The sequence below is a fragment of the Microtus pennsylvanicus genome, chromosome 16, assembly GCF_037038515.1.
Source record: "Microtus pennsylvanicus isolate mMicPen1 chromosome 16, mMicPen1.hap1, whole genome shotgun sequence".
Lineage (NCBI taxonomy): Eukaryota > Metazoa > Chordata > Mammalia > Rodentia > Cricetidae > Microtus > Microtus pennsylvanicus.
The window spans coordinates 11871824-11899143 of NC_134594.1; the positions used below are offsets into that span (position 1 = coordinate 11871824).

Here is a 27320-nt window from a genome sequence, read left to right on the forward strand (position 1 = left end):
GGCCAGGAGAGGGGCTCCTGAAGTCCCACTCCTGCCTAAGGAGCAATCCGTGGCTGCTGGGAGGAGGAACGTTCAGATTTCCTTCGATGCTCCACCTCAGAGGCTGCCCATGCTCTAGTACATGATGGCCCTATACCCACAAGCACACTTAGTACTAAAGTGAACCAAGTGGGTTTACATAGAAGTGGGGAAGGAAAAGTGATGGGAGGCATGGACAGACTAGAATGGAGAGAATGAAAGGTGGATTTGATAAATGCACAGTACATTCATATATGAAATATGTCTTCAAACAACAACAAAAATGTGAAAATCACGGCAATAAAATTTAAATGTAGATTATTGATTATAATCAAATAATATTTATCTGACAAAGGCACATTTGAAGTTTCTAAAGGATATTTTCTATGACATTCTAGATATATAAAATGGCCACCACTGTGGGATAAAGTAGGCATAGGTTTTATTCAACACGTGGCTCGAAATTCTACCCCTCTGGCACTTCTTGCAATATGCTATGTAGAAAGTACACATGTATGACTATGACCATGTGTGATAAAAAAGCAAGAGATAAATATTTTATAAAGGTTATTTTTATTTTTATTAAGGCTTCTTCCTCTCCCCAGTCTTATCAAGGAATAATTTAAAAACAGGCTGAAAATACATAGAGGAAAAGATTCTTGCACAGTAATGGCAAGAATTTAGCTTATCAAATTAGTATAAAAATTCCTAAAAATAACAAAATAGTTGTACTACAGGATTCCCACTTCTGAGTGAATATATGTAGCATGGTTTCTAATTGGTCTTATTAATAAAAACTCAGCATGCAGAGAGGTACTTACTACACAAGCCCAATTGCCTGAGTTTGATCCCTGAACTCAGTTGGTTGAAATAAAGAACCAACTTTCAGAAGTTGTCCTCTGACCCCCAAATACACGCCATCTCTCATTCCAGACCCCCAAAGGGAAAAAGCTTAAAAAATGAACTAAAATGTGTTTCCAGTAAGTGACATATTTTGATATAGGTGCATGCTGTAAAATGATTAAACCAAACTGATTAGCATAAGCATTACTGCCCACATGACTTTTGTGGAAAGAACATTTAGAATCTTCTTAACCATGCTCAAATTTAAGTTCAGTACTGCTTACCATACTCACTGTGTTAAGCAATCACTTCCCAGACATACTCATCCCCCGAAACTGATGTCACTTTGATTCTTTTTCCTAAAGTTTCACTTCCCCTTTGCACAACTTTAGGCCTTGACAAGCTCCACTCTATTCTCTGCTTCTACAGGTTAAGCACTTTTAGATCTTCATATAAATCAGAGAAAATCACGTGTATCATACTCGGCTTGTTCACCAGCCTCGGGTTTCTAGGTATGACCATGTTATTGACTATAAGAGGGCTTCTTTTTATAGACTGGTTAATATTCTACTGAGTACATGTAGATTTCCTCCATACATTTGCTTATATTCATTCATCATGTGATGAAGTTTAAATAGATTCCATATCTCCTCTGCTGTATCACTACCATGACCAAAAGAATCACTACAATGATATCTCTTCAACATTTTTATCTACATTTTCTTGCATATATTTGTGGTGATAATTTGTTTGTGTTATAACAAACAAAGCTTGTCTGAAGATCAGAGTGCAGAACTAATCACACTAGTTAGCCATAGAGGCCAGGCACACACCTTTAAACCCAAAACTAGGGGAAACAGAGGCAGATGGATCTCTGTGAGTTCGAGGCTACCCTGGGCTACACAAAATTGAATCATTCTTTTTTTCATATTTAGAATACTTTACTGAATTATTAAAGAATATTGATTTTATGATGAAACATCAGTAACAACAGGAACATCCAAATCTTGGTTTAAACAATAATATGATTCACGATATGTTTAGAGTACTCTCATGAACTTTGTCACAACTATGATACTATAGTTAATTCTGAATAATATGTGGACATGGGTAGTTGAGTATTAAGTGTATGTATTTATGTGTGAATATGCATTTATTAACTATCTATAAATGATTGTCTATATACCTCTGTGTATATAAGCATGTAAAATTGAATCATTCTAAAAGAGAAACAAAGCCAAGAGTTGTGACTCACACCTTTAATCTCAGCACTAGGGAGGTAGAGATGGAAAGTACTATGGCTGGGCAGGGAGAAGAATATAAGGTGGAAGGAGACAGTATTCAGGATTCAGTCTGAGGTTTTGTAGAGACAGGATTGCACATTCAGTCTGAGGATTCAGTAAAGGTAAGAACTAGTGGCTGGCTACTCTGTTTCTCTGATTTTACTCCCTAATTATCTGTGTTTTTATTAATAACACCAATTAGAAACCATGCTACATATATTCACTCAGAAGTGGGATTCCTGTAGTACAACTATTTTTTTATTTTTAGGAACTTTTATACTACTTTCGATATTATTTTGATAAGCTGAATTCTCACCATTACTTGCAAGAATCCTTCCCTCTATATATTCTCAGCAACTCTTGTTCTATTTTATCCTTTTAAAAAGGTGTAAGGCAGTGTCTTCTCCTGTGTATAATTTGCATATCTGTGATAATTAATAATAGTGAACATCTTTCATATGGCCATTGGCCATTTGAGTGATGTCCATTTATCTCCTATTCCTCCTGTTTTGAGGGTTGGGAAGGGGTACCTAGGACTGATTCTTGGGCCTTATGTATCAAGCACATTCTATCAAAGGGCACTTCCTGGTTTTTGGTTTGGTTGTATGTCCTTCTGTTGAGTTTTACCAACTCATTATTTATGTTGACTTGTTGGACCCTAGAGTCTAATTGCCGAGGAGGAGTTGCCCCAAGAAAAAACTCTCACACCACAGTTGATGTAAAAGCATGAGGATTTTAATTCTGTCTCAAAAGGGTCACTCAGCATTCAATCTAAGGACTCCAAATAGCTGGTACAGGCTACTTTTAAAGCAAAAAGCCATAGAAACAAGGGGGAAGTTTGGGGGTTGTTTTCCAACTATTGGGATTGGCTTATTCAAAGGGCTGTTAACAATAATTGGTCTGAGCCAGAGCTGGATGGCAGCTTCCAGAACAGGTGAGGTAAGAGGAAACATTTGAGGGTTACTTTGACCCCTTCCCAGGGACTAAGCCAAAACATCAGGAACTAAGTCAACATCTTAAGGGTTATCTTGCCCCAATTTCAATAACTGAGTTCTATCTGGAGAACATTCACAAAGACTCGGGGACATGGAAAGTTTCCAACATTTCAGTGCATGTGTGGGTAACTGATAGATTCCTGGTTCCCAGGGGAGGAGAAAAAGTGCTAAGACTGAGAGGCCTCAGAGTTATTTTAGAGTTCTACAAACTGTTAATTCCCTATCAAGTATACAGTTTGAAATTTTTTTTCTCCCATTTCAAGGGATGTCTCTTCACTTCAATGATCATTTTCTTGGCTGATCAGAAAATTTTAACTCAATGAAACCCCATTTATCTGTTTGCTTTTTTTGCCTGTGCTTTGGGGAATGTACCTAAGTGACCATTTTTCAGACCAATGTCAATTAGCTCTCTCTATGTTTTCTTCCATTTGTTTTACAGTTTTACTCTAATGTCCAAATCTTTGGTCTATTGAGTTAATTTTTATACATGAGATAATTTTATACATGAGATTTTATTCTTTTGACTGTATACAGAGAATTACCTCAGCAGCATTTTGTTAAAAGAATTATCTTCTCCCCTGGTGTGTTTCTGACAGTTTTGTCAAAGATTGATGGTATAGTCTCTTTCTGAGCTCTATACTGTGTTTCAATGATTTATATCATCTGCTTTTAACCATGTTGTTTTGTTATAGCATTATAGAGTCTTTCAAATTCAGGAACACTGTAACTTTGTGGTTTTTGTTGTTGTTTTTAATTTTTATTCTTAATATTGATTTGGTTTTCAATGATTTTTTAAAAGATTTATTTATTATGTATACAACATTCTGCCTCAATGTATGCCCGCATGCCAGAGGAGGGTGCCAGATCTCAGTACAGATGGTTGTGAGCCACCATGTGGTTGCTGGGAATTGAACTCAGGACCTCTGGAAGAGCAGCCAGTGCTCTTAGCCTCCGAACCATCTCTCCAGCCCAAGGTTTTCAATGATTTTGTCATTAATTTTTAATTGTAGAAGTTTGTCAATGAAGAAATTGCATTGAGATTTCACTGCCTATATTAAATTTATTGGCTGGCCTAAGAAGTGTGGACATTTTGAGAAGATTGTTCTCTCAATGCACATAGTAAAGAATAGTATGCATCCTCTTTGGTGCAGCTTATTAAAAGTGTTTTGATGCTCTTTAATGCAGTATTATCCTCTGAGCCAAACTGTCACCATCTTCAGGATCTGTTGGGCCTGATTGCAAAAGATTATCACCGCTGGGCCTGTTGATCATTGGCTTTTCTTCAAAGGAAGAGTGTATGGGAAGGTCATGAGACCCTTATCTGAGTATCCATCCACTCCTCCCAACCAGTTGTATGCAACGCTGTCCTAATTACATGTGGTCCTGAGGAAGAGACTAGAGGATAAACGTGGCAAAGATGAGGAGAAGTGTTCCATCTACGCAGATGGCAAAAGCCATCATCCCTGCTGGGTACAGACCTCGCAGTGTGGCTATTATGAGGTCACCCATGCTACTGCCCATAACTTCTCTCTTCACCACTTGTTCTGGAACTCACCATAGACTAGAACTCATCAGTTTTCCTAAGTGATCACTGTGGACTTGAACTTCAGACCCTGGGGTGGGGTCAGGCACAGATATTGTTTGCAACTCTTTTTTTTTTTAATTGAGAAAAGGAAAAAAAAGTTTCCGCCTCCTCCCAGCCTCCCATTTCCCTCCCTCTCCTCCCATCCTTCTCCCCCTCCCCCCACTCTTCTCCCCCTCCCTCTCCAGTCCAAAGAGCAGTCAGGGTTCCCTGCCCTGTGGAAAGTCCAAGGTCCTCCCCCCTCCGTCCATGTCTAGGAAGGTGAACATCCAAACTGGCTAGGCTCCCACAAAGCCAGAACATGAAGTAGGATCAAAACCCCGTGCCATTGTCTGTCAGAGAGTCTGGTTTTATCCCATGCTTTTTCAGTCACAGTCCAGCTGGCCTTGGTGAGCTCCCAATAGATCAGCCCCACTGTCTCAGTGGGTGGGTGCACCCCTCGTGATCCTGACTTCCTTGCTCATGTTCTCCCTCCTTCTGCTCCTCATTGGGACCTTGGGAGCTCAGTCCAGTGCTCCAGTGTGGGTCTCTGTCTCTATCTCCATCCATCACCAGATAAAGGTTCTATGGTGATATGCAAGATATTCGTCAGTATTGCTATAGGATAGGGTCATTTCAGGTGCCCTATCCTCAGCTGCCCAAGGAACTAACCAGGGACATCGCCTTGGGCTCCTGGGAGCCACTCTAGGTTCAAGTCTCTTGCCAACCCTAAGGTGGCTCCCTTAACTAAGAATTGTGCTTCCGTGCTCCCCTATTCAACCTTCCTTTATCCCAATCATCCTGTTTCCCCAAGTTCCCCCCCATCCTCCCCTTCTCACTTTTCTCTCCCCATCTTCCCGTACCCCCATCCCACCCCACGCCCAAGATCCCAATTTTTCCCCCGGCAATTTTATCTACTTCCCATAGCCAAGAGGATAACTGTATGTTTTTCCTTGGGTTCACCTTCTTATTTAGCTTCTTTAGGTTGAACAATTATAGACTCCGTGACCTTTATTTATGGCTAGAAACCAATTATGAGTGAGTACATCCCATGTTCCTCTTTTTGGGTCTGGCTTACCTCACTCAGGATAGTGTTTTCTATTTCCATCCATTTGCATGCAAAATTCGAGAAGTCATTGTTTTTTACCGCAGCGTAGTACTCTAATGTGTATATATTCCACACTTTCTTCATCAATTCTTCCATTGAAGGGCATCTAGGTTGTTTCCAGGTTCTGGCTATTACAAATAATACTGCTACGAACACAGTTGAACAAATGCTTTTGCATCTCTTGAGGTAGGGATTTCAGCAGCAGTACATTGTTGCTTTCTTAGTCTTCTAACTATTTTTAGTATATAATAATAGCACTTGTGTATATTGATTATGTATACTGAAACAGTACAGGATTGATTCATCAGTTCTACTAAAATGTGGGAGGGTGGCAATATTTGGGTTCTTCCTGTATTATAGACTGTGTGACCATATTTGGAGTTTTTTGACTCCTTATTCCATTGCATTCTTCTTCAGCATCTCATTCTGTGGGTTGGTTTTTGTTTTGTGGTTTGCCACTCCTCCTGCTGCATGCCCATCACAAGTTTTTCCCTCTGGGGTTGCTGCAAGGCCTGGATAAACATAGTGATTCTAAGCAGACTGCACTGACTTCAGCGACAGGCACTTTCTTTTCACCTTCCCTTCCCCTCTATGTCACTGTGTCTTAGTTTAACACTTTCTTCTTAGAGATAGATGGCTCTTTCTTCTGCTTAATTGAGTTTGCAATTGAAGTTCTTGATAATTTTGTTTCTTTTCTTGATTCGCTAATTGTGTTCTTTAACTTCAAATTCTTTCTCTGGTTCTTTCTTGTGGTTAGCATCTCTGTTGTACTTGCATTTTATCCACATGTTAGTCTCCTGTTTCATGTAGTTATCTTTATTTTGTTAGTCTCTGAACTTTTAAAAAAAGATTATTTCAATTTTTTTTGTCAGACACATAACAGATCTCCATTACTTTAGGATCATTTGTAGGTGATTCATTATGCAATTTCTGGTGGTATCATACTTTGCAATTATTCATGAACTTATGGCCATGGTTTATGTCTTTGTGGTAAAAGAAACAAATCCCTGTTCCAAATTTGATCAATTGCATTTGACAAGAAACTCTCTTCACAAGTCTGTCAAGAGGTCCTGGAAAAGCTGCCTTGGGGTCTATTAGTGAGAATGTTGGGGTCCTCAGGCAGTCTGGCCTGAGGCTTAGGTCAGGTCTGGCCCCTGAGTCCACAGAATAGGCTTAGGGTATGGGTTCACCAACATGGTCTATTTTGACATTTGGATAGGGCTGGCAATGAGAGTTCATTATTGGACCTGAAGCCAGGTGTGGGGAAACTGGCTTGGCATCCCAGTCAAAGTGAGCTCACTTGGTGACTTACAGCCACAAAAAGCAACCTAGCACTCCATCCAAACTTTATCTTGGATCCATAGCGTATGTCCCAGCAACTGAGACTATATAGACTAGTCTGAACTGAGGTTTGCCAAATCTAAAGCGATAGTAAGCCTGAACTATGATTTGAGTTGCTCTGAACCTCAAGTCTGCTGTACCCCATGAATTTAGGAATATGCCTGAAGCCTACGTTTACGGTGCTATAGCGGGTATGGAACTAGCTAACTCAGGTCAGTGAAATCTAGGTCCTTAAGAGGCAAAGACTGAAGCCACAGTGCCCACTCTAGCCTTGGGGCCAGTCTGTAACCTTTATCTCAGGGTGCTAGTAGGAACAAGGGAGGGACTGACTTGGTGCCGAGTTACCAGGACAACCCTGGTGTCAGGGTCTGCTGCGTCATTGAGGCTTCAATTCACTCTCCTTCCTCCATGTAGAAGACATCACTCTCCATATCATGCTGCTGTTGCTTGTGGAAAGAGTAACACAGGAAACATAAAATTCTCTTTCCCCACCATCAATGTACCTCTTCTTATTTCTGTCCCACCGTGTAATCTCTCAGCTAGATTTCAAATCTCTTTTGAGGATATTTTCTTATGCAGGGAGTTTATAAGACTGATATTTTCATGAGACAAGTATGCGAAAATCCTTCTGACATTGCCAATGTTTTAAAATTGTATGGTTTCCTTCTTGTATTTCTTAAAACCTTACTATAGGATTTAACTTGTATTGGGAATACATGAAATTAAATACATTTTTTCATTTAAACATTTTCTAAAATTGTGACAAATAATCTCATCATTTAAAAATAAATATTCCAAACAAGGTTTGAGCTGTTCAAGATAAATTATAGTAATATTAATTATTTTAAATGACAGTTAAACTAATGTTTTTTTGTGAATCCTTGATAATACATTTATCCAGTTTATCTTCTTATTTGCAATCTCAAAGTAATGTTGGATGTGATAAAGAAGCAGCAATTCCTTTTGAATATTCAGTGTACTAACTGTGCATTAACCTGAAAGATAACCAAGAAATTCATAAATAAAAAGTCAACAAAAGAGAAAAAAATCATTACCTCAGGATTATGGTTTTGAAGTAAGCCATTTTATTTTTAAGTCACATAAATACTTTAATATATAATAAAACAACCATTTTATTATATATTAAAGAAGCTGGGAACAAAACCTCCTCCCACACCTCCACTTAGAACTCTGTAGTCTCCTAAGCAATGAACACTAAGCTCCCTAAATGGATATCATAAGTGAGGGTGCCTTGGATTAGCTGCAGGATTCCTTTGACCCATTGAACCCTGCTTTGATATATATATATAGTTTTCCCAAAGACTATGTTGTTCTGGATTTTGGCCTTTACTGTGGTGAGAATATGAAGGGGTGAAGCTATTAAGAAATGAACCATAATCAGAAATAGTAAAATCATTGCCAGTATTGCCTGGAGTTGAGTGAGAGTTGAATGATATTGTTCTCAAGAAAGTGGGGAGGGTGAAGGGAGAGGAGAGGTAGATGTAGAAACAGAAAGATAGAGAGACAGAGATCTTATAAAGAAAGCTAGATTGATACATCAGCCTTTCTGGTGTCCTTTCTTGCCATGTGACCTCTTCTGACATTGTGATGCCATGCCCCATAAACCTTTCCCCCTGCATTGTGATTGAGTCAACACAACCAATAATTCTCATACTTTGAGACTCCAAAACTATAAGACTCAAAAAATAGAACTCTTCTCTTATGTTACACCAGATTTTATATATGCTGATACAACAACAGAGAACAAGCTGAGAGTCTAACTTGCTTAATTTGTCCAACCTCATTACCTAAAGATTTCTACCACAAATTTCCCATTTATATCATATTTTCCCCAGATATGATCTGAAGCCATATCCTGTTTGTTTATTTTATAATAAGGAGAGTAGTCTGTGGTCATTTTCGCTAAAATATACATTGCATGAAGATGAGGAGCAGGTTCTATTATTCACTGTTACATATCCTAAGTCAGATACATTAAATCTATTGAGCAGAAGTAAAAGCAATATTTGCCTTTCTTCTAGCAACATATGAACTGGTACCTACAGCCAAAAAGAAATTATGGCTTCATTCTTGTTCATTAAAACTAGTTTGTTACAGCTTCTTTATGGATTTGAGATAGAAAAGCATATTGAGTTGCTATAAGTCAAATCCCTGGCTTTAACTAATTATACTCTTTTTAAAACTATAGAATATGTCCTGATATTGATCAAAGAAAGTTACACATAGGATAGGATAAGAAGCAAAGTATGGTGTCAAGCATCATTTCCCAGATTTGCTCTCTGAAAGCTTCAGCTGCAGAGTCTGAAAGTGGCTGAGATATTAAGGGCTTGTTCCCCAGCACCTACATAAAAACATCAATGATAGCCTTTGCTGGAGAGGTTGTGGAGAAAGGGGTACACTCATCCATTGCTGGTGTGAATGCAAACTTGTGCAACCACTTTGGAAAGCAGTGTGGCGGTCTTTCAGGAAATTCAGGACCAACCTACCCCTGGACCCAGCAATACCACTCTTGGGAATATACCCAAGAGAGGCCTTATCATACAACAAAAGTATATGCTCTACTATGTTCATAGCAGCATTGTTTGTAATAGCCAGAACCTGGAAACAACCTAGATGCCCTTCAATGGAAGAATTGATGAAGAAAGTATAGAATATATACATATTAGAGTACTACTCAGCAGTAAAAAACAAGGACTTCTTAAATTTTGCATGCAAATGAATGGAAATAGAAAACACTATTCTGAGTGAGGAAAGCCAGACCCAAAAAGAGGAACATGGGATGTACTCACTCATATTTGGTTTCTAGCCATAAATAAAGGACATTGATCCTATAATTAGTGATCCTAGAGAAGCTAAATAAGAAGGAGAACCCAAAGAAAAACATATAGGCATCCTCCTGAATATTAACCTTCATCAGGTGATGAAAGGAGACAGAGACAGAGCCCCACACCGGAGCACCGGACAAAAATCTCAAGGTCCAAATCAGGATCAGAAGGAGAGAGAGCACGAGCAAGGAACTCAGGACCGCGAGGGGTGCACCCACACATTGAGACAATGGGGATGTTCTATCGGGAACAAACTACAGTCTTGTCAATAGCCTGGGTTTTTTTGTGGGTTACCATGGGACCCCTTTGGCCAACAACTCAATTGGATATAACCCAATCCCAGTACTGGAAGCTTTGTTGTCAAGAGATGTCCCATTGGGATTCTGTTTCCACCATTATTTAGCAGTTTAGACTGTCTTCACATATTTATATATTTTTGGAAGTTTCAAATAACCCAGTCTAAAAATGGGATATAGTTCTAAGCAGAGAATTCTCAATAGAAGAAGCTCAAATGGCTAAGAACCACTTAAAGAAATATTCAACATCCTTACTAATCAGAGAAATGAAATTCAAACCATGTTGAGATTTCATCTTGCACCTGTCAGAATGACTAAAATAAGCAAAACAAGTGACAGCTCATGCTGGTATCAGTGTGGAGTAAGGGGAACACTCTTCCATTGTTGGTGGGAGTGAAAACTCGTGCAACCAGTATGAATATCAATGTGACTGTTCCATCAGAAAGACGGGAATCTATATATCTCAAGATCTGTCTATAGCATCTACCAAGAGGATGTTTCATCCTACAAGAGAGATCATGTTCAACCATGTTCACTGCTGCTCTATTCATAATAGTCAGAAGCTGGAAAAAACCTAAATGTTCCTTATAAGAATAACAGACAAAGAAAATGAGGTATAAATGCAATGGAGTATTACTCAGGCAGGAAAAAAGAAAGCATGGAATTTGCAGGTAAATGGATGTATATAGAAAAAAAAATTCATTCTTAGTGAGGTATCCCAGAGCCTGAAAAACAAATATGGTATGCCTTATTTATATGTGGATATTAGCTATTATGTAATTGATAAGCAAGCTACAATCTATAGAACCACAGAGGGTAGGGAAAGAGTAAGGTACTAGCGGAGACAGATAGAGCCATTAGGAAAGGGAAATAGAAGGGATAATAAGCTGGAATGGGAGAATCAAGTCAGGAGATGACATGGGGTTGTGTAAGGAAATACATGCGGAGACAGTTAATATTAATGGAGATTTGAGGGTTGGTATGAAATACTGTGGGACAGCAGTCTTGTACCCTGTAAAGATTTGTCACTTTCATTGGTTTAATAAAATCTGGTTGGCCAGTAACCAAGCAGGAAGTATAAGCAAGGTGACCAGAATAAAAGAATTATGGGAAGAGGAAAGGCTCCGTCTACAGTTATCACCCAGATGCAGAGGAAGAAAGATGAAAATGCCTCACTGATATAAGGTGCCAAGCCACATGGCTAACACAGACAAGAATCATAGGTTAATTTAAGATGTAAGAGTTACTTAAAAAGAAGCTTGAGCTAATAGGCCAATCAGTTTATAATTAATGTAAGCCTCTGTGTACTTCTTTGGATTTGAATGGCTTCAGGACCGGGTGTGACAGAAACCTCTGTCAACAACGGAAACCTAATATAGTTAATTAATGTTCAATTTGGCCTCATCTTAATTCTTAGGACAAAGGAAAAAATCAGTTACAGTTTTTGCTAAAGTATCTCTACAATGACTTCTAGCCCAGGTGCTAATATTGTTCCCTCCTGAAACCTCTTGAGTTGGACCTCCACATCCCATATAACTTTCAACACCATTGTCTTCCAGGGTCCAACTAGGATAGCCCATAAGCCCTGCTTCCAGCATTCAACCACCTTTCTAGTCCAAACACTTAGTCTTACACAGTCCTCAAAAAGAAAAAAAGAACCATCACAGTCAAACATGTTATATCAGTATCCCACTACCTGGTACAAATTTGGTAACATTTTGATTGCTGTGACAAAGCACCATGAATAAGACAACTTAGAAAAGAAAGTGTTTAATTGGATTGACAGTTTCAGAGCCTTAGAGCTTACGGTGATGGAGCAGAGAATGGTATCAAGATCAGCTGAGAGTTTACGTCTTGATCTACAGGTAGAAGGCAGAGAGAGTAAGAAAGAGGTAGGGAGGTAGGAAGAGCAGGGGAGAAGGAAGGGGAGAGAATGAACACTGAGAATGTTGCCTGTCTTTGGAAACTACAAAGTACACAGCAAATGATGCATCTTCTCCAATGAGGTCCCACTGTCTAATCTTTCTGAAATAATTCCACCAGCTATAGAGCAAGTATTCAAACATATGTGCTTAGTGGGCCTTTCTAATTCAAAACATTCATTTATAGAATATATTTTGATAAATGAGCCAGGGTAAAACATGAATGGGATACTCAAATACCCTACCATTCTGGGATGAGCGAGTATTTTACATTAAAAAGCTCTGAGATATTCAATAAAGCAGTTTTTCTTTTTGGAACTTTCCTTTTTATTGTTTAAAACAATCTTTTCTCATTTTACATACCAATCCCAGTTCTCTCCCCCTCTTCTGCTTCCCCAACCTTCTATCCATTCCATCCCCTATTAACTCCTTAGGGAGGGTGAGGTTTCCCATGGGGAGTCAATCACAGTGTAATTTATACCGTTTACAAAAGGGTTATTCCATATCAGTTGTCAGGTTGAAAGCCAAGAATAGCCATCATACAACTTAAGCAATTTATGTCTGCTTTTTTCTACTGGGAATTAGATATGTGTTTACAGAAGTCATGTAAATGGCATTAGTCTGCATGTGATCATCTGTCTGTCCTCTTTTGTTCAACATAATGTTTTATTGATTCATTTGCTATTACACCTATCAATACTTCATTCCATGCTATTTACAAAGGAGCATTTATTAAGTTATAATCAGCCTACAGAAGTATTATTGGATCATATTCTACCAATACAGTTAACCTTTTAAACACTGCAATGGTGTCTTCTAGAACTAACCATTTTGAAAATTGTATTATGCCGGATGGTGGTGGTGCATGCCTTTAATCCCAGGACTCAGGAGGCAGAGGCAGGTGGATCTCTGTGAGTTTGAGGCCAGCCTGATCTACAGAGTGAGTTCCTGGACAACTAGGGTTGCACAGAGAAACTCTGTCTTAACCCCCTCCCCCAAAAAAGATGATGAAGAAGAAGAATAAAGAAAAAGAAAATTGTATCACATGTATTTCTTTGATGTGTGGGTGCACACATGGTGTTTGTGTATGGGTGCACAAGTCACCACATGTATGGAGAAGTCAGAGGATGACTTGTAAGAAGAAGTTGGTTCTCTCAACCCAGCACGTGGGGCTCATCCTCCGAATGGAACTCAGGTCATCAGGCTTGCCAGTAAGTACTTTCACACTCTAAGCCACCTCTCCAGCTTATAGAATAAGCAACCGCATGTTCCTACTCCATATAGGATGAGTAGGAGCATTGTCGCCTTGGTAAACTTTGGAAGAGCCAAGACAGATGTGAAATGGCATTTCGGCATCTGCAATAATTTGGACTATTGTTCTGTGATTTTTATGTCTGTATTATCATATCAATGGATGTCAGCTCAATCCTAAAGATGAGCGGCATCACACTTCAACATTTTTTTTCTGCCTTGGTTTCTATAGCATTGGGATAGTCATTTGTTCAAATGTTTGAGATGGTTTACTAACAATTTCATTAAAAAATCAAATTGATAACATATCTAAAAGTTGAAATGGAGTTCAAAAGCTTCCCATGACTTTCTAAATCGGTTTAGGTAAACTTTACTGGATTGTTCTGTTGACAGGTTTTGGCTGGCATTCTACACACTTGTCAGGTACATGTGTATAAACTGTTTGTTGTGTTCTCTTGTTTGTGGTCCTGCTTTCATCTTAACCAGCTTAACGAGAGTACTAACAGTGCAATTCATCTTTGGAAAAAAATACTTTATTGTGTGTCTTCGGTGTTTCATTATCAGAGTTATTTTTCTATTTATTTTGGGTTGGCTTTACTTAATTTTTGAAAATTCTAAATTTTAGTGCTGACATATGATTTACATACTTAAAACTTCTAGATTCTTTAAATACTGTTTCAGTTTTCTCCTGTTCATTTCAATGATGTTTTAAATTATTTAAAAATATTTAAACTAGACATCAAAAAACCCAAATAATCCAATTTTAAAAAACTGAGTATATGCCTAAACAGAAAATCCTCAAAAGAATAATCTTAAATGGCAGAGAAACATTTAAAGAAATGTTCAACATCCTTAGCCATCAGGGAAATGCAAATCAAAACAACTCTGAGATTCCATCTTACACCTGTCAGAATGACTAAGATCAAAAATATAAGTGACAGCTCATGCTGACAGGGAAGTGGAACAAGGCAACACTCCTCCTTTGCTGGTGGGAGTCCAGATTTATACAATTACTTTAAAAATCAATATGGTGGCTTCTCAGAAAATTGGGAATCAATCTACTTTAAGACCCAGCTATACTACTCTTTGGCATATATGCAAAGGATGCTCAATCATACCACAAAGACACTTGCTCAGTTATGTTCATGGCAGCTTTATTTGTAACAGCTAGAATCTGGAAATAACCCAAATGTCGCTAGGCAGAAGAATGAATAAAGAAAATGTTCATTTACACAATGGAGTATTACTTAAAGGTTCAAAACAATGACATCAAAAAATTTGAAGGCAAATGGATACAAAAAACAAAAACATCCTGAGTGAGGTAACCCAGACCCAGAAAGACAAACAGTATATACTCACTTATAAGTGGATATTAGCTCTGAAGTAAAGCATAATTATGCTATAATCCACAGACTCAGAGAGGCTAGGTAACAAGAGGAACCCAAGGGGGGCAGTGATACATAGCTCTCTCTGGGAAGGGGAAATGGAAGAGATCTCTGGGATAGGAACTTGAGGGTTGGGTGTGACAGCTGGAGGGGGGGGAGTATTGAAAGAGAAGCATAGAAAGGGGATAGGCTTTGGGGGATCAGGTTGAAACCTGATGCAATGGAAACTCCCACAAATCTACAAGCATAAACCCAGATAAGACTCCAAGGGGGATAGCCTGAACTGGCCATCTCTTGTGATCAGATTAGTGACTACATCAATTGTCATCAGAGAGTTTTCATCTAGTAACTGATGGAAACAGATGCAAATACCCACAGTCAAACATGAGGCTACGCTTGGCGAATCCTGTTGAAGAGAGGGAAGAAGGATTGTAGTAGCCAGAGGAGACAAGAACACCACAGAAGCAACTGATCTGGCTCATCCAAACTCACAGAGTCTGAACCAACAGCCAGGGAACTTGCATGGGACCAACCTAGGCCCTCTATACATATGTAACAGTGTGTAGCTTGGTCTACTCGTGGGACTCCTAACAGTGAGAGCATGGACTTTCTCTAACACTTAGGCTGGCTCTTGAGAACCTATTCCTCATACTGTGTTGCCTTGCCCAGCCTTAATACAAGGGGAGCTGCTTAGTCTTATGGCCACTTGATAAGCAGGCCTCTGTGGGAGAACTGCTCCTTTCTGAACAGAAGCAGAGAAGTAGATTGAAAGGGTTGGAGGGAAGGTATGGAGAGGGGATGGGAGGAGAGGAAGGAGGGAAAACTAAGGTAGAGATTTAAAATTAAAAAAATAAATTTAATTAAAAAGTGTGTGCATGTCTCTCTCTGTCTCTCTCTCTGTGTCTCTCTCTGTCTCTGTCTCTGTCTCTCTCTCTCTCTCTGTGTGTGTGTGTGTGTGTGTGTGTGTGTATTTGCCTTGCACTGGGGAGATGGTACAGTGGGAAAGTACTTGCTGACCAGACATGAGGACCTGAGTTTGAATGCCCAACACCCATGCAAACAATACTGGCAGGGGAACAGAAAAATAGGGGAAAAAAATCCCCTTTAGTCATTTTATATCCATCAATGTTTTGTTTTGACCCAGGTCATGGTCTGTCATTTTCAGTACCCTGTGTGCACTGGGAAAGAATGCATAGAATGCAGACCCTGCTGGAGGACTTAGAAGCGTCAGTCAATTGATACAGTGTCAGTTGACTTTCATCTCCCAGATTTTTAATGTCTTGTCATCTTGTCTCAGTTTATTAGTTTATGGTGCTGGAAACAAATGCTGGATGTTTAGGAAACTTTGAGTATATACTAACAGACAATCTGCGACTGAATGGCGCCATAAACCCCTCCTGTGACTTTGTCTTATTAATTGCAATCACAGGAATATCCAAGTCTCTAACTATTTGGTTCAGTCCCTTTGTATAACCTGGGTAAAACTGCATCCATTTTTTGAAAAGACAACCTGGTAATCTCATAGAAAGAGACAGTCTGAACATCCCTGTGTCTAGTAAAGAAAGTGAATTAATGTTCATAGTTCTTCAAAACAGAAACCACCAAAGCAAATTCCACCAAGCTTTTAACGAACTTAGAGCAAAGCTCTAGTGTTTGTCAGATGGTATAAACATATGCAGCACCATGGGACACATTCCATGATGCTGGCATTACTCTGTCCTAAAGACAAAACAAAAGACATTAGGAAAAAGAAAGAAGAAGAACAAGACTATTGTCCAGGGTTTCTGTCCCGCCCGGTCCTGCAGCCATTCAGTCCCAAAGAAATACACAGAGGTCTATATTAATTATAAACTGTTTGGTCTAATAGCTCAGGCTTCTTATTAACTCTTAGAACTTATAATAGCCCACAATTCTTGTTTGTGTTAGCCACGTGGCTTGGTACCTTTTTTGCAAGACAGTCACATCTTGCTTGATCTGTGTCTGGGTTCCTCTGTGTCGACTGCAAACTGACTCTCTTCCCAAAATTCTCCTGTTCTCATTTCCCCTCCTCTGCTTTCTGCCTGTTCGCTCGTTCTACCTATACTTTCTTCCTGGTTACTGGCCAATCAGCATTTATTTAAAATACAAGTGACAGGGAACAGACCATTGTCCCACGGGAGAAGACTACAGAATAAATGAACATTTCTCAAATTTAAAACTCCTAACAAATACAAGAAAACCTCACTTAACAGTTTATAACAATAATTATAGTCTGGGACCAATAATTGGTCTGAGACAACCAAAGACACTCAGAAATTTCAAATGTAATTACTAGCAAGTGTGGTGGAACATGGTTGTGACCCTGAACAACCAGAATGTCATAACATTCTGAAGCCAGAGCTGGGGAGATCAGGTTGGGTTCGTGGCCACCCTGGGTTACATACAAAGACCCTGTCCTGAAGAGCCAGGAATCCCACCTTTGTTTCTTCACATGCCTTTTCCTGACACCCTGACTGTTAACCCAGTATCAGGGGGACTCTAGGGAAGGAGCTGATGCAATGAGAACCTGACAGCCCAAAGGTGGACAACTGTAGCTAGAGAAACAGACCAGAGTCATGTTGCAGAACTGTGGTTGGTTGCCTTGTGGATCAGAGGGAAGGGGATCAGAACTTGGAAACAGGGACGTTAGGTTAAGTCCCTTTTGACCTTGATCTCTTTATGTATCTTGCCCAGAAACAGGTCTCAGATGCAAAAGCAGAAATGTGTTTGTTGAATGAGTTCCATTTGAAAGCTGGAAACACCATTCTGGAATCGAAACACCTTTAAATGGGAAACACATGACTCTAATATCTTTGTGACTTTTCTTTATCCAGCCATCCACTATGCACATCTTTCTAAACTGAGTGAATTATGATCACTGACTGCTTCGTTGCTTTCAGAGACAGACCCCTGTGCAGGAAGGAATGAATGTGCTCACCTATGCCAAAGCGAGAACGGTGTGGCCAGGTGTGCCTGCCATGCTGGGTACCAGCTGTCTGCAGACAAAAAGGCCTGTGAAGGTAGGAAGCTGAAACTGATATCTTAATTGGGTAATTGTTTGAAATTCTGTTGTAGTCATATTGAGCAGTTGGAGTAGGTAGGAGAAAAGGTGTTTTTATTTATGCTAAAAATGAACACTTTAATTCTTTACTTGATCACTATGAAAGTATTTTAGACTGCTACAAAAAAAAAACAGTGAAATTCTTGCTTATTTTAAAAAATGACTTAGTGTGCTTTCAGAGGTAATGTTTTTGTTTTGTTTTGTTTTCTGTTTCTTTTTTTAAAGAAAAATCGACAATTAATATTTCAAATCCCTCAGTAACCACATAGGGAGTTTTTGATTATAGGCTACAGAGGTGGAGGTAACCTTTGAAAAGCAAGTGTGTGCAAATGAGGCTCTCAGAACTTAGGAATAATTAAAACGAGAGGAGAAAGAAACGCCATAAACACAAGGTTACACGGTTCTGTTTCCAGAAATAGCAAAGCAGACACACTTCAGTTCAGAGATGAAAGGGCTAAATTATTTCATGACTGGCACCAATGGAGAATGAAAGAAGTCCCGTGGGACAGTCTTTGTTTTAATAACTTCTGAGAAACCACAGAATTCTTCATTTTTATCATGGCATCTCCATGAAATGAGAAAGTTTATTTGGATTAATTATGAAAACAGCAAAATATTTCTTGGTTTCCAGGACTGAGAAACATTTTGAGAAATTGAATACAAACTAGACATAAAAATCATTGTGAGATTGGGATGGGGGAATGAGGGCTGGTGAAATGGCTCAGCTTTTACAGGTTTGGGCCTAGATAAAGTGAGATGCCCCTCTGTGTGCTACGAATATGTTTTATTGCCATTGGTTAATAAGGAAGCTGCTTTGGCCTATGGTAGGGCAGACTATAAATAGGTGGGAAATCCAGGCAGAGAGAATGGGAGAAAAAGGTGGAGTGGGGAGATGTTAGGAGCAGCCAGCGGAGTAAGATGCCAGAACATTACTGGTAAACCACAGGTCAAGTGGCAATACACAGATTATTAGAAATGGATTAATTTACATGTAGGAACTAGCCGGTAAGAAGCCTGGGACATCAGTCAAGCAATTATAATTAATATTAAGCCTCCTCGAACGATTATTTTATGAGTGACTGTGGGGACTGGCAGGTGGGAGAGAAACAAACCGGGTGGGACTGGGCGGGACAGAGAAAGTCTCCAGCTACATCTAGCAACCTGAGTTCAAGTCCCAGGTCCCATACGGTGGAAGAAGAGAGCCAACTGCTGCTGGCTGGCCTCTGACCACTCTCGTGTACCTTGACATCGGTCCCCGTTCACATACGCACACATGCACAGAAAATAAGTGAAGTGAAATACAAAGAAAACAGCTTTACGAATTTTTTTATTTTGCTCTTTTTTTTTCCGTTTATTTATTTATTAAAGATTTCTGTCTCTTCCCCGCCACCTCCTTCCATTTCCCTCCCCCTCCCCCCAGCTTTACGAATTTTAAGCATATTATTTTGGCAAAGATATACTACTTTGGTTTCCATTTCTTTTTTAATTACTGCTTTACTATTTTAAATATGTATGGTGCTTTGCCTATGTTTGTGTGTCATGTGCATGCAGTACGCAAGGCCAGAAAAGGGCAGCATATTCCCTGGAACTGGAGTGACCGAAGATGTGAGCTGCCAGACGGGTGCTGGGAATTGAACCTGGATCCTCTAGAAGAGCAGGCAGTGCTCTTAACTGCTCAGCCATGGGCCCAATCCTTGCTTTTCATTTCTCAGCACTAACCTAGCTTGGCAACTGCCAGAAGGGACAGTAGAGAAAGGCCCCACATCTGAGTGGCCCATCGCTGCACCTCTCCTTTTAAAGCAGGGAGCTGCAACAGGTCATATTTGGGAACATATGTGTATATACAAATACATTTATGCATGCAATAAAAATTGAAGAAGGAAGAACCCATAAATTTGAAGAAGAGTAGAAAAGGAAATATGGGGGGGGCTTTGAAGGGCGGGAAGAGTGGGGGGAAATGTTGTAATTAACATACAATCTCAACAGTAAAGAAAAAGCCAGGGGATTGGGGTATCTATTTAATAATATGCTATGTTCATAATGTCAGACTACAATGGCCTCTGTGCTGCTGGGGAGTGGATTCGAACTATTATCTTTAGTTCTATTCATTTTTCCCAGTTAACAGCAGCTGGGTTTGGTGGACGGGAAGAAACGCTAGTGAGCATCAGACTAACTCAGGATGTGTAGTCATAACAGCTTTGTGCTCACAAGTCCCTCCTTCTCGCTAAGTGGATGGAGTCTGTGGTATCTAGTATTGTGTTGAAAATTAAAGGGTGAGTGGAAGGTGACAGTATATTCATTTTTAAAAATCACAAATAAGGCTGAATTGGAGATGCTAAGACAGATGCTGTGTGTCTCTCCCTGTAGACATAGACGAGTGTTCTGAAGAGCTTGCTCCCTGTGCTCATCGCTGTGTGAACTCAGAGGGATCCTTCACATGTGCCTGCCACCCCGGCTTTGAGCTAGGAGCTGACGGGAAACATTGTTACCGTAAGTAGCAACCATGACAGCCTGGGAAGTGAGTCAGGTGTTACAAGTAGCAAGCAAGAGTGATAATTGAAAGACCAGCCTAAGAGAAAGTACCCGAGCACTTTGCCTGGTGGGGATGGGGACTGACAAGTGCAACCGGTTTCATTCTGTTGTTGAGGAAAGAGGCAAATAGAACAGAGTCTGCAGTATGGTTCGCAGGCTAGTCAGCGAGGGTGGACTTTCAGGTCTTCTGACCAGAAAATCTTGAATTAATGACTCTGATGGTTTGTGAAGTTCTGTCTTCTTGTATCACCTCTGCTGAGCACTAAAGGTTTCACTGTAATGCCCAAAGAAGAGGAAAGAGCATGGGTGAAGAAAACATAAGAGAAAAGAACAGCTCTAGGCTTCTTTGGGCATTACGGTGGAATCAAAAGATTGCCCTCATAAATAATCCCCTTCTTGTCTGGATCATCATTATTACTGTGTTCTAAATTAACATTATACAAACATTTCCTATCTTAAAAGTACTCTCAAGTGAGCTCACATCCGCTAGAATTTCCACAACAAAAATTTCGTTAGCCAAAATAAGCATTGTCTCTCTCTCACCTCCTAACTTCTCATCAACCCATGCTAACAGGTCTGGCCCTCCCTGACCCTCAATCGACTCTTTCATCTTTATCCTTTCAAGTTTCCAGATAAAATTAAAACCTGCTCGGTTTTATCAAGTTTCAGTGTCTTCCAGCAGTTGATTACTGTGTTGGATAATTTTGGTCAACTTGGCATAAGCCAGGGTATGGGGAGAGAGAACTTCAGCTGAGAAAATGACTTTATCAGAGTAGCCTATAGACAAGGCTGCGGGCCATTTTCTTGACTAATGATTCATGTGGAAGTCACTGTGTTTGCAAGTAGGCTGAGCCAGCCCTGGAGAGTAAGCAAGGGAGCAGAGTTCTTCCATAGCTGTTGCTTGAGTTCCTGCCTCCAGGTTCCTTCCCTGCTTGAGTTCCTGCCTTAGTTTTGCTCCGTGACGGATTATGATTAATTGGGATATGTAAGCTAAAACAACCCCATCTTTCCCAGGTTGTTTCTGGCTGTGCTGTTTATCACAGCATTAGATACCAAACCAAGACAATGACTTTCTTTGCTCCCGAAATGCTCTCTTCCTTCCTCCACTGTCCTAGTTCCTCGGCCCCATCTCTGCCCTGTCTCAATATTTGTGCTTCCATTTCCTCCACTTCTAATGACATTCCTTAACTGCATCCTTGGTGGCCTTACTTACATGAGTGACAGCTACTGCATTCTAGGTGACAGCTCTTTCTTGGAGGTGTTCTTTGCAGTCTTTCACACTCACTGCTAATGCCACAATGCTCATAGCACAAGTCACTAAGTCTTAGGGCTGGGACTTGAAGAGCCTTTCAATTATGCATAAACAAGACCTTCGACTTCACCACCGTTTCTACGCACTGTATGTCTTTTTACTGGTGAGAGACAAAGAACACACAGAGAAAGACAGACAAGCAAGCATGTTCACATTCTTCCTGGGCTTCTTCATGAGGAGACACCGTGAGAAGTCAGGAAATTTACTCTCCTCTGCATAGAATTCTATTTTCTGGTTGTTGAAGTACCATTCCAGTCTACCAATGCATTACTACTGTGTTTATAGGGCAGCTTCTTCACAGTGATGTTTGCCTTTGAAAGAGCAAAGTAAATCCAATGGGAGAGAAACTGACTATTAATTAAGAATGGACTTCTGAGGTTGAGCCCTTTCAGAACACTTGCAGCACTCCCTTTGCAGGAAGAGAAAATGGGGATGGGTTTTTCTTTATTAATATTTGGTTTTGAAATATAGCCAGACATTTAGGGGTTGAGCATATTTTAAAATGTACAAATGAATCTTGCAAACTGGCCTGCAAGTTCTCAGGCACCATGAACGCAGGGATCATTATCAATAGTGGTTTATAATTTACGAGCTTTCTTTAGAATTTACTCAGGAAAGCAATTTGCCTTAGAGTCGCTCATGTTGGGTGGAAGTGCGTTTTTCCATTTACTTTCCTGATGGGAATATTTAACTAAGTCTCCTCTAAGGTCGTCTCCACACCTCAATGTTTACTACTGACATACAAACGTTTCTCAGTGAAAATCTGAGTTCTGAGGTGTTTCCGCACACACAGGCCAAGGAGATCTGGTCAGAGAATGATGATAATTAAGCGTAAACGCAGCTCCTCTAGGAGATGGGTGTGTTGTGGACACTGGCTTCACCTTTATCCAAGAAAAGGCTTTATGGTCATTGAATTTCTTTAGAGGAAATCTTGATATACTCTGTAATCTAACCACTCCGTCACTCAGTCCTCACGATATCCTGTGAGTTCATTCTCACTGCCCTGTGATTCGGATTCGGAAAGTTCCACACAGCTCACCATGAGAGGAGACTTTCGTCAAAAGAATTCTCAACTTAATATTGGTGTTATTATATACATATGCTTTATTATTGTATCTATCAAGCAAATGATGAATTTCTCACCTATCAGAAGAAACAAATTTTCTTTCAGTAAATTTTTTTTAAAAAAATGTGATACACACATGCATGTGTGTGCGTGTGTGCATGTCTATGCATGTGAGTTTATGTGAGTGTGTGTGTGTGTGTGTATGTGTGTGTGTGTGTGTGTGGCCCCTGTGTGATTTTTATACGCTATGAAAGTAGCTAGTTGTAAATCATCCCAGGTTAAGAACCCAAATACCAACTGACTTCTAGTGGCCAACTGTAGATCTAAGGTTGTCTTTTTTTATTTTATTTTATGTTATTTTATTTTATTTTTTACCATTGTAGCCCTGGCTAGCCTCAAACTTGATATTTATCCCAGGCTGGCCTAGAATTCCTGAACAATCCTCTCGGCTCTGCCTCCCAAGTGCTGTGATTATAGAAGTGCGCCATTACGCACAGCTCAAACCCTTTCATCCTGTATGTTTTAATGAGACAGATTTAGGTATACTGTGAAATTTTTCTCAGTGTCTAAGGAAAAGAAGATCAAGAATAATTCAAGGTCTCAAGCCTCACTAAGCAGGAGAACACGAATCAGTTCTATCCAAGTGTAGGTCTAAGGGAAAAACACAGAGAGACAGAGATTGCATTCACAACCCACCGGTTCTGTCTTTAGTGTGTGAAGTTTGGCAACCCATACGGAAATGCAAGTCAAAAGTTTCTACCTATTTTCTAAACAGAAAAAATAATAATCTAGATACTAGTAGAGGTCAGGGTTGGGGAAATAATGTTTAGGCTGTGAGCAAGAATGAGTTCATATGGAAAGAGAGGGCAAGTGGAGGAAAAAAGGAGAACTCTGGGTAGGGACCAGAGTCAGGAAAGAACAAGATCAAATATCCAGGAGAGAGTAGGAAAGCCCAGAGAGCATATCAAAGGAACGGGGACTGTGGACTAATGTGACAGCCACTGGAGAACAGTGTGAGACCTAGAGAGGCTCTTGTGTTTCTAAAATTAACAGGCATGAAAATTAACTTTTCTTTAATACTATCAGGGCAACATGTGTAGTTTTAGGAAACCCTTGAAGCCAGGGTTAAGTGACTTAGTCACTCGGGAAAGCACTTTTGGGTTAGAGTTGGTTGTCCCTGATTCCTACCCACCACAGACATTCAAAAGTTACCGCTCTGCTCTATCTACTTCTCCAGACTTTGTCCGTCTAGAATGCTGTAGTACTGTGTTATCCGCTGCAGAAACTTTCATCGGGCATATGCCTTTGTGATGCAGGCAAATTCCTGCTTCCCTGAGGAGCTGGCTTTTCTTTAGTGAGCGCTGTTTTACTGACTGGCCATACCAAAACTGGTTTATTATTTACCCATCTAACAAAATTTCAGTTATTCTCATATTTGGGGCCACTTTATGAAGAGAGATGTCATGAATATTTATAAATTCACATTTAAGCTGTTAATCAAATAATTTTTTGCCTTATGGGTGGTCCTTTATAGAAGTCATCTCTGGTCAGAAAGCTCGCACATTTATACACTTCAATTGTTTGGAACAAGGTGTTTTTGTTGCTGTTGTTTGTTTTGAACCTTATAGTTTTAATCTGTTAAGAAAATCTCTTTACGCGGCTGACAGTGGCAAACCTGAAGAGTAGCTCAGGTCGATGTCATGTGTTCTATGTTAGCGTATGCCTTGAAATCCCTCTGCCATTCGGTCCTCTACGTGGTCTAGTGTTCTCAGTTGCTGCCCACAGAGATTCCTTCTTTCAATAGGGAACTGATTGGCAGGATCTCCATTTATTTCACCAATCTTTGGGAATGTATGTTTGAACATTTGCTGGGAGCTACTAAGGCAAAATGAAGAAGGCATTCTTCATTTGGGCTCAGAGTGGCAGGGACCTGCAGTGCTGGTTGGGGACAGTGTGCCACAGGCTGTAGTGGTCAAGCACAGTCTTGGAGGCTACAGGTTCTCCACAAAGTGTCAGGATGAAACATGTTCACAGGGAGTGCCCCAATCCCAGGGGCATTTGTCCTGTTATTTTTCATATTCTTCTTCCAACGGACTGGGGCATTAACCGCATAAGGTAATAAGCCAATATGGGGGCAGTCAATGAGTGCAGGGTGCCCACACCTTTTTGGCAGAAATGACCAAATAAACAGTGGTCAGCGCATTGAAATTTTACACTTGAAACACCGAGCCAAGCTTTCTTTTACTTCCTGTGTCTTCATTTAGAAAATCAGAGGCTACAACGTCTGAATGCTCAGGCCAGTCGACATTCAGATGCTGGGCCTGATGCTCACCAATATGTCCAAATTACTAGCATATGCCGGGGATGGTGACATGTTTCCAAAATAATAGGATGCTAATGTGATAAGTGTGTTTTATATGCATCAAAGCTAGTTAGCACTCTCACAAGATGCAACTTACATATGATCAGCCAGTACATTGGTTTAGTATCTCGTCAACACCAAGTTACTTTTAATAGTCATTTCATTAACCTAAAGTCACTGAAAAGAACAATTATCAGCTTTAATACACACACACACACGCATGCACACATGCTTTGCAGTCCCTAAAGGAAGTGTCTTTTATAGTATCTAGTAGCCACTGATGGACTCATAACTGCATTTCCTATCCTCTTATTACTTTGCTTATCAATACTTCTTATCACTTAGTAGTACAACACAGCATAGGCATGTATATTCATGATGTGTCTTTCATGATAAGCCTTAGAGTTTTATATGCATAAAATGTTGATATATTTTCAATAGAATGAGTCATCCTCTCCAAAGAGAAGGCACGTCCATTGTTAACATATATTCCATCTCCTCTATTATTATGCTAATGGCCCTCTTTTGCTTGTTTTGGGAAGGAATTGAACTAGAGATTGTAAATAGCTGTGAGAAGAACAATGGGGGCTGCTCTCACCACTGCGAACCTGCGATTGGTGGACCCCGTTGCTCCTGTAACCATGGACATCGACTGGACGCAGATGAGAAAACATGCATAGGTAATGTTCGGTAAATGCCATCCTCATTCGGAGTTTCTCTGGACTGCTTTAGGGCTTTCATGCTAATACCCATTGCTACAGTGTGAGCCACAACCCTCAGACTGAAGAGAGACAAATGCACTAAGCTGTGTACCTGACCATTGATACATAGCAAAGACATTTTAGACTTGGATATTTTCCCTGAAATTAAGGATACACACACACACACACACACACACGCTTTGCAGTCCCTAAAGAAAGTGTGTATATATACATACACACACACACACATATATATATATATATCATTAAAAGTATTTTTATATATATCATTAAAAGTATATATGTATATATATGTATATATATATATATATATATATATATATATATATGGGCTAGTAACTGTATGTGACTAAAACTTACTCTTTTGTTTCAGGAAAATATCCTAAGTTCTCTCAAATCTACCAGATTTGTATGCTCAGAATAGATACAGCTGTCAGTTCCAAGTCTTCCTACCTCAAGCAGAAATGAAATCATGCTCCTTGCTTTTCAGTATGGTAATGAATTAGATGAATGTCCAATTATGCTATAGAAGCTTTTGCCAAAAGAAAAATTTAAAAGATAATCATTCTTTGGACATCCCAGGTCAAGCCCGTTTCTTTAACTATGCGCATTTGTGTGTTTGTGCACGGGTATGTGTACATGTGAGTGCAACAAGTCAGTCCCAGAAAAGGGACTCAGATCCCCTGGACCCAGTGTTTCTAGTGATTATAAGCTGCCTGGTATGGGTGCTGGGAAGATAACTTGGGGCCACTGTGAGAGCAATTCATCTTCTTAACCACTGAGCCAGCTCTCCAGCCCCCCCAAACCCATTTTTAGTGGGTGGCTTTAACAACATATTACCAGAGGTTGCGTCATTAGTTTCATTCATTTATTAGTAATAATGATTATTGTTTAGATCATTTGCAACAATGAGAAGAATAATCCCAACCCAGTCTTCCCTCATAGAGAAATGCCGAATGGAGGTTTCCCAGTGTTTCTCCGCTAAGAGGCAATGGATCCAGTGTGAAGCAGCACTGCTGGGTTCCGCTTCTGAATCTGCCAAGCCCCCAGATAGTGATGTCTTCGTTCTAAAATGGAAGCGCTACATTTGCTTATTTTCTTAATGAAGGCATGTGTTTTCACTCCTTATAGCGATAGTAAGAATGCTAGAGAGACTCACTTTCACTGCACGCTATTCTGACTCTTTAGAGCAGGAATGCAGAGGTAGCAAAAGCACTGGATTGGGTTATTTGGTTTTGTACTTGGGCACTATGAGAGAACACTATCATGGAATTTACAGTACTCTGGTCTCGCAAGACTATTTAAGCCTAAACAAAGCCATTGCATATGTTTCTTGATCCAGGAGTGCTTTTTACACTGCTATGGGTTAACAGAGCCCAACAAATCAGAACCAATTGT

At 39.9% G+C, this 27320-nt stretch overlaps 1 protein-coding gene across 5 annotated transcripts in view; it reads left to right on the forward strand.

Moving 5' to 3' along the window:
• Window positions 1-27320, forward strand: part of LOC142836509 (EGF-like and EMI domain-containing protein 1) — a 626698-nt gene that overhangs the window by 478429 nt on the left and 120949 nt on the right. For all 5 annotated transcript variants that reach the window (XM_075950806.1, XM_075950804.1, XM_075950805.1 and 2 more), the window contains exons 7-9: window positions 17768-17887; window positions 20296-20418; window positions 25743-25880. In XM_075950806.1, coding sequence (XP_075806921.1) covers window positions 17768-17887; window positions 20296-20418; window positions 25743-25880 — 381 coding nt within the window. The remainder of the gene's footprint in view (window positions 1-17767; window positions 17888-20295; window positions 20419-25742; window positions 25881-27320) is intronic.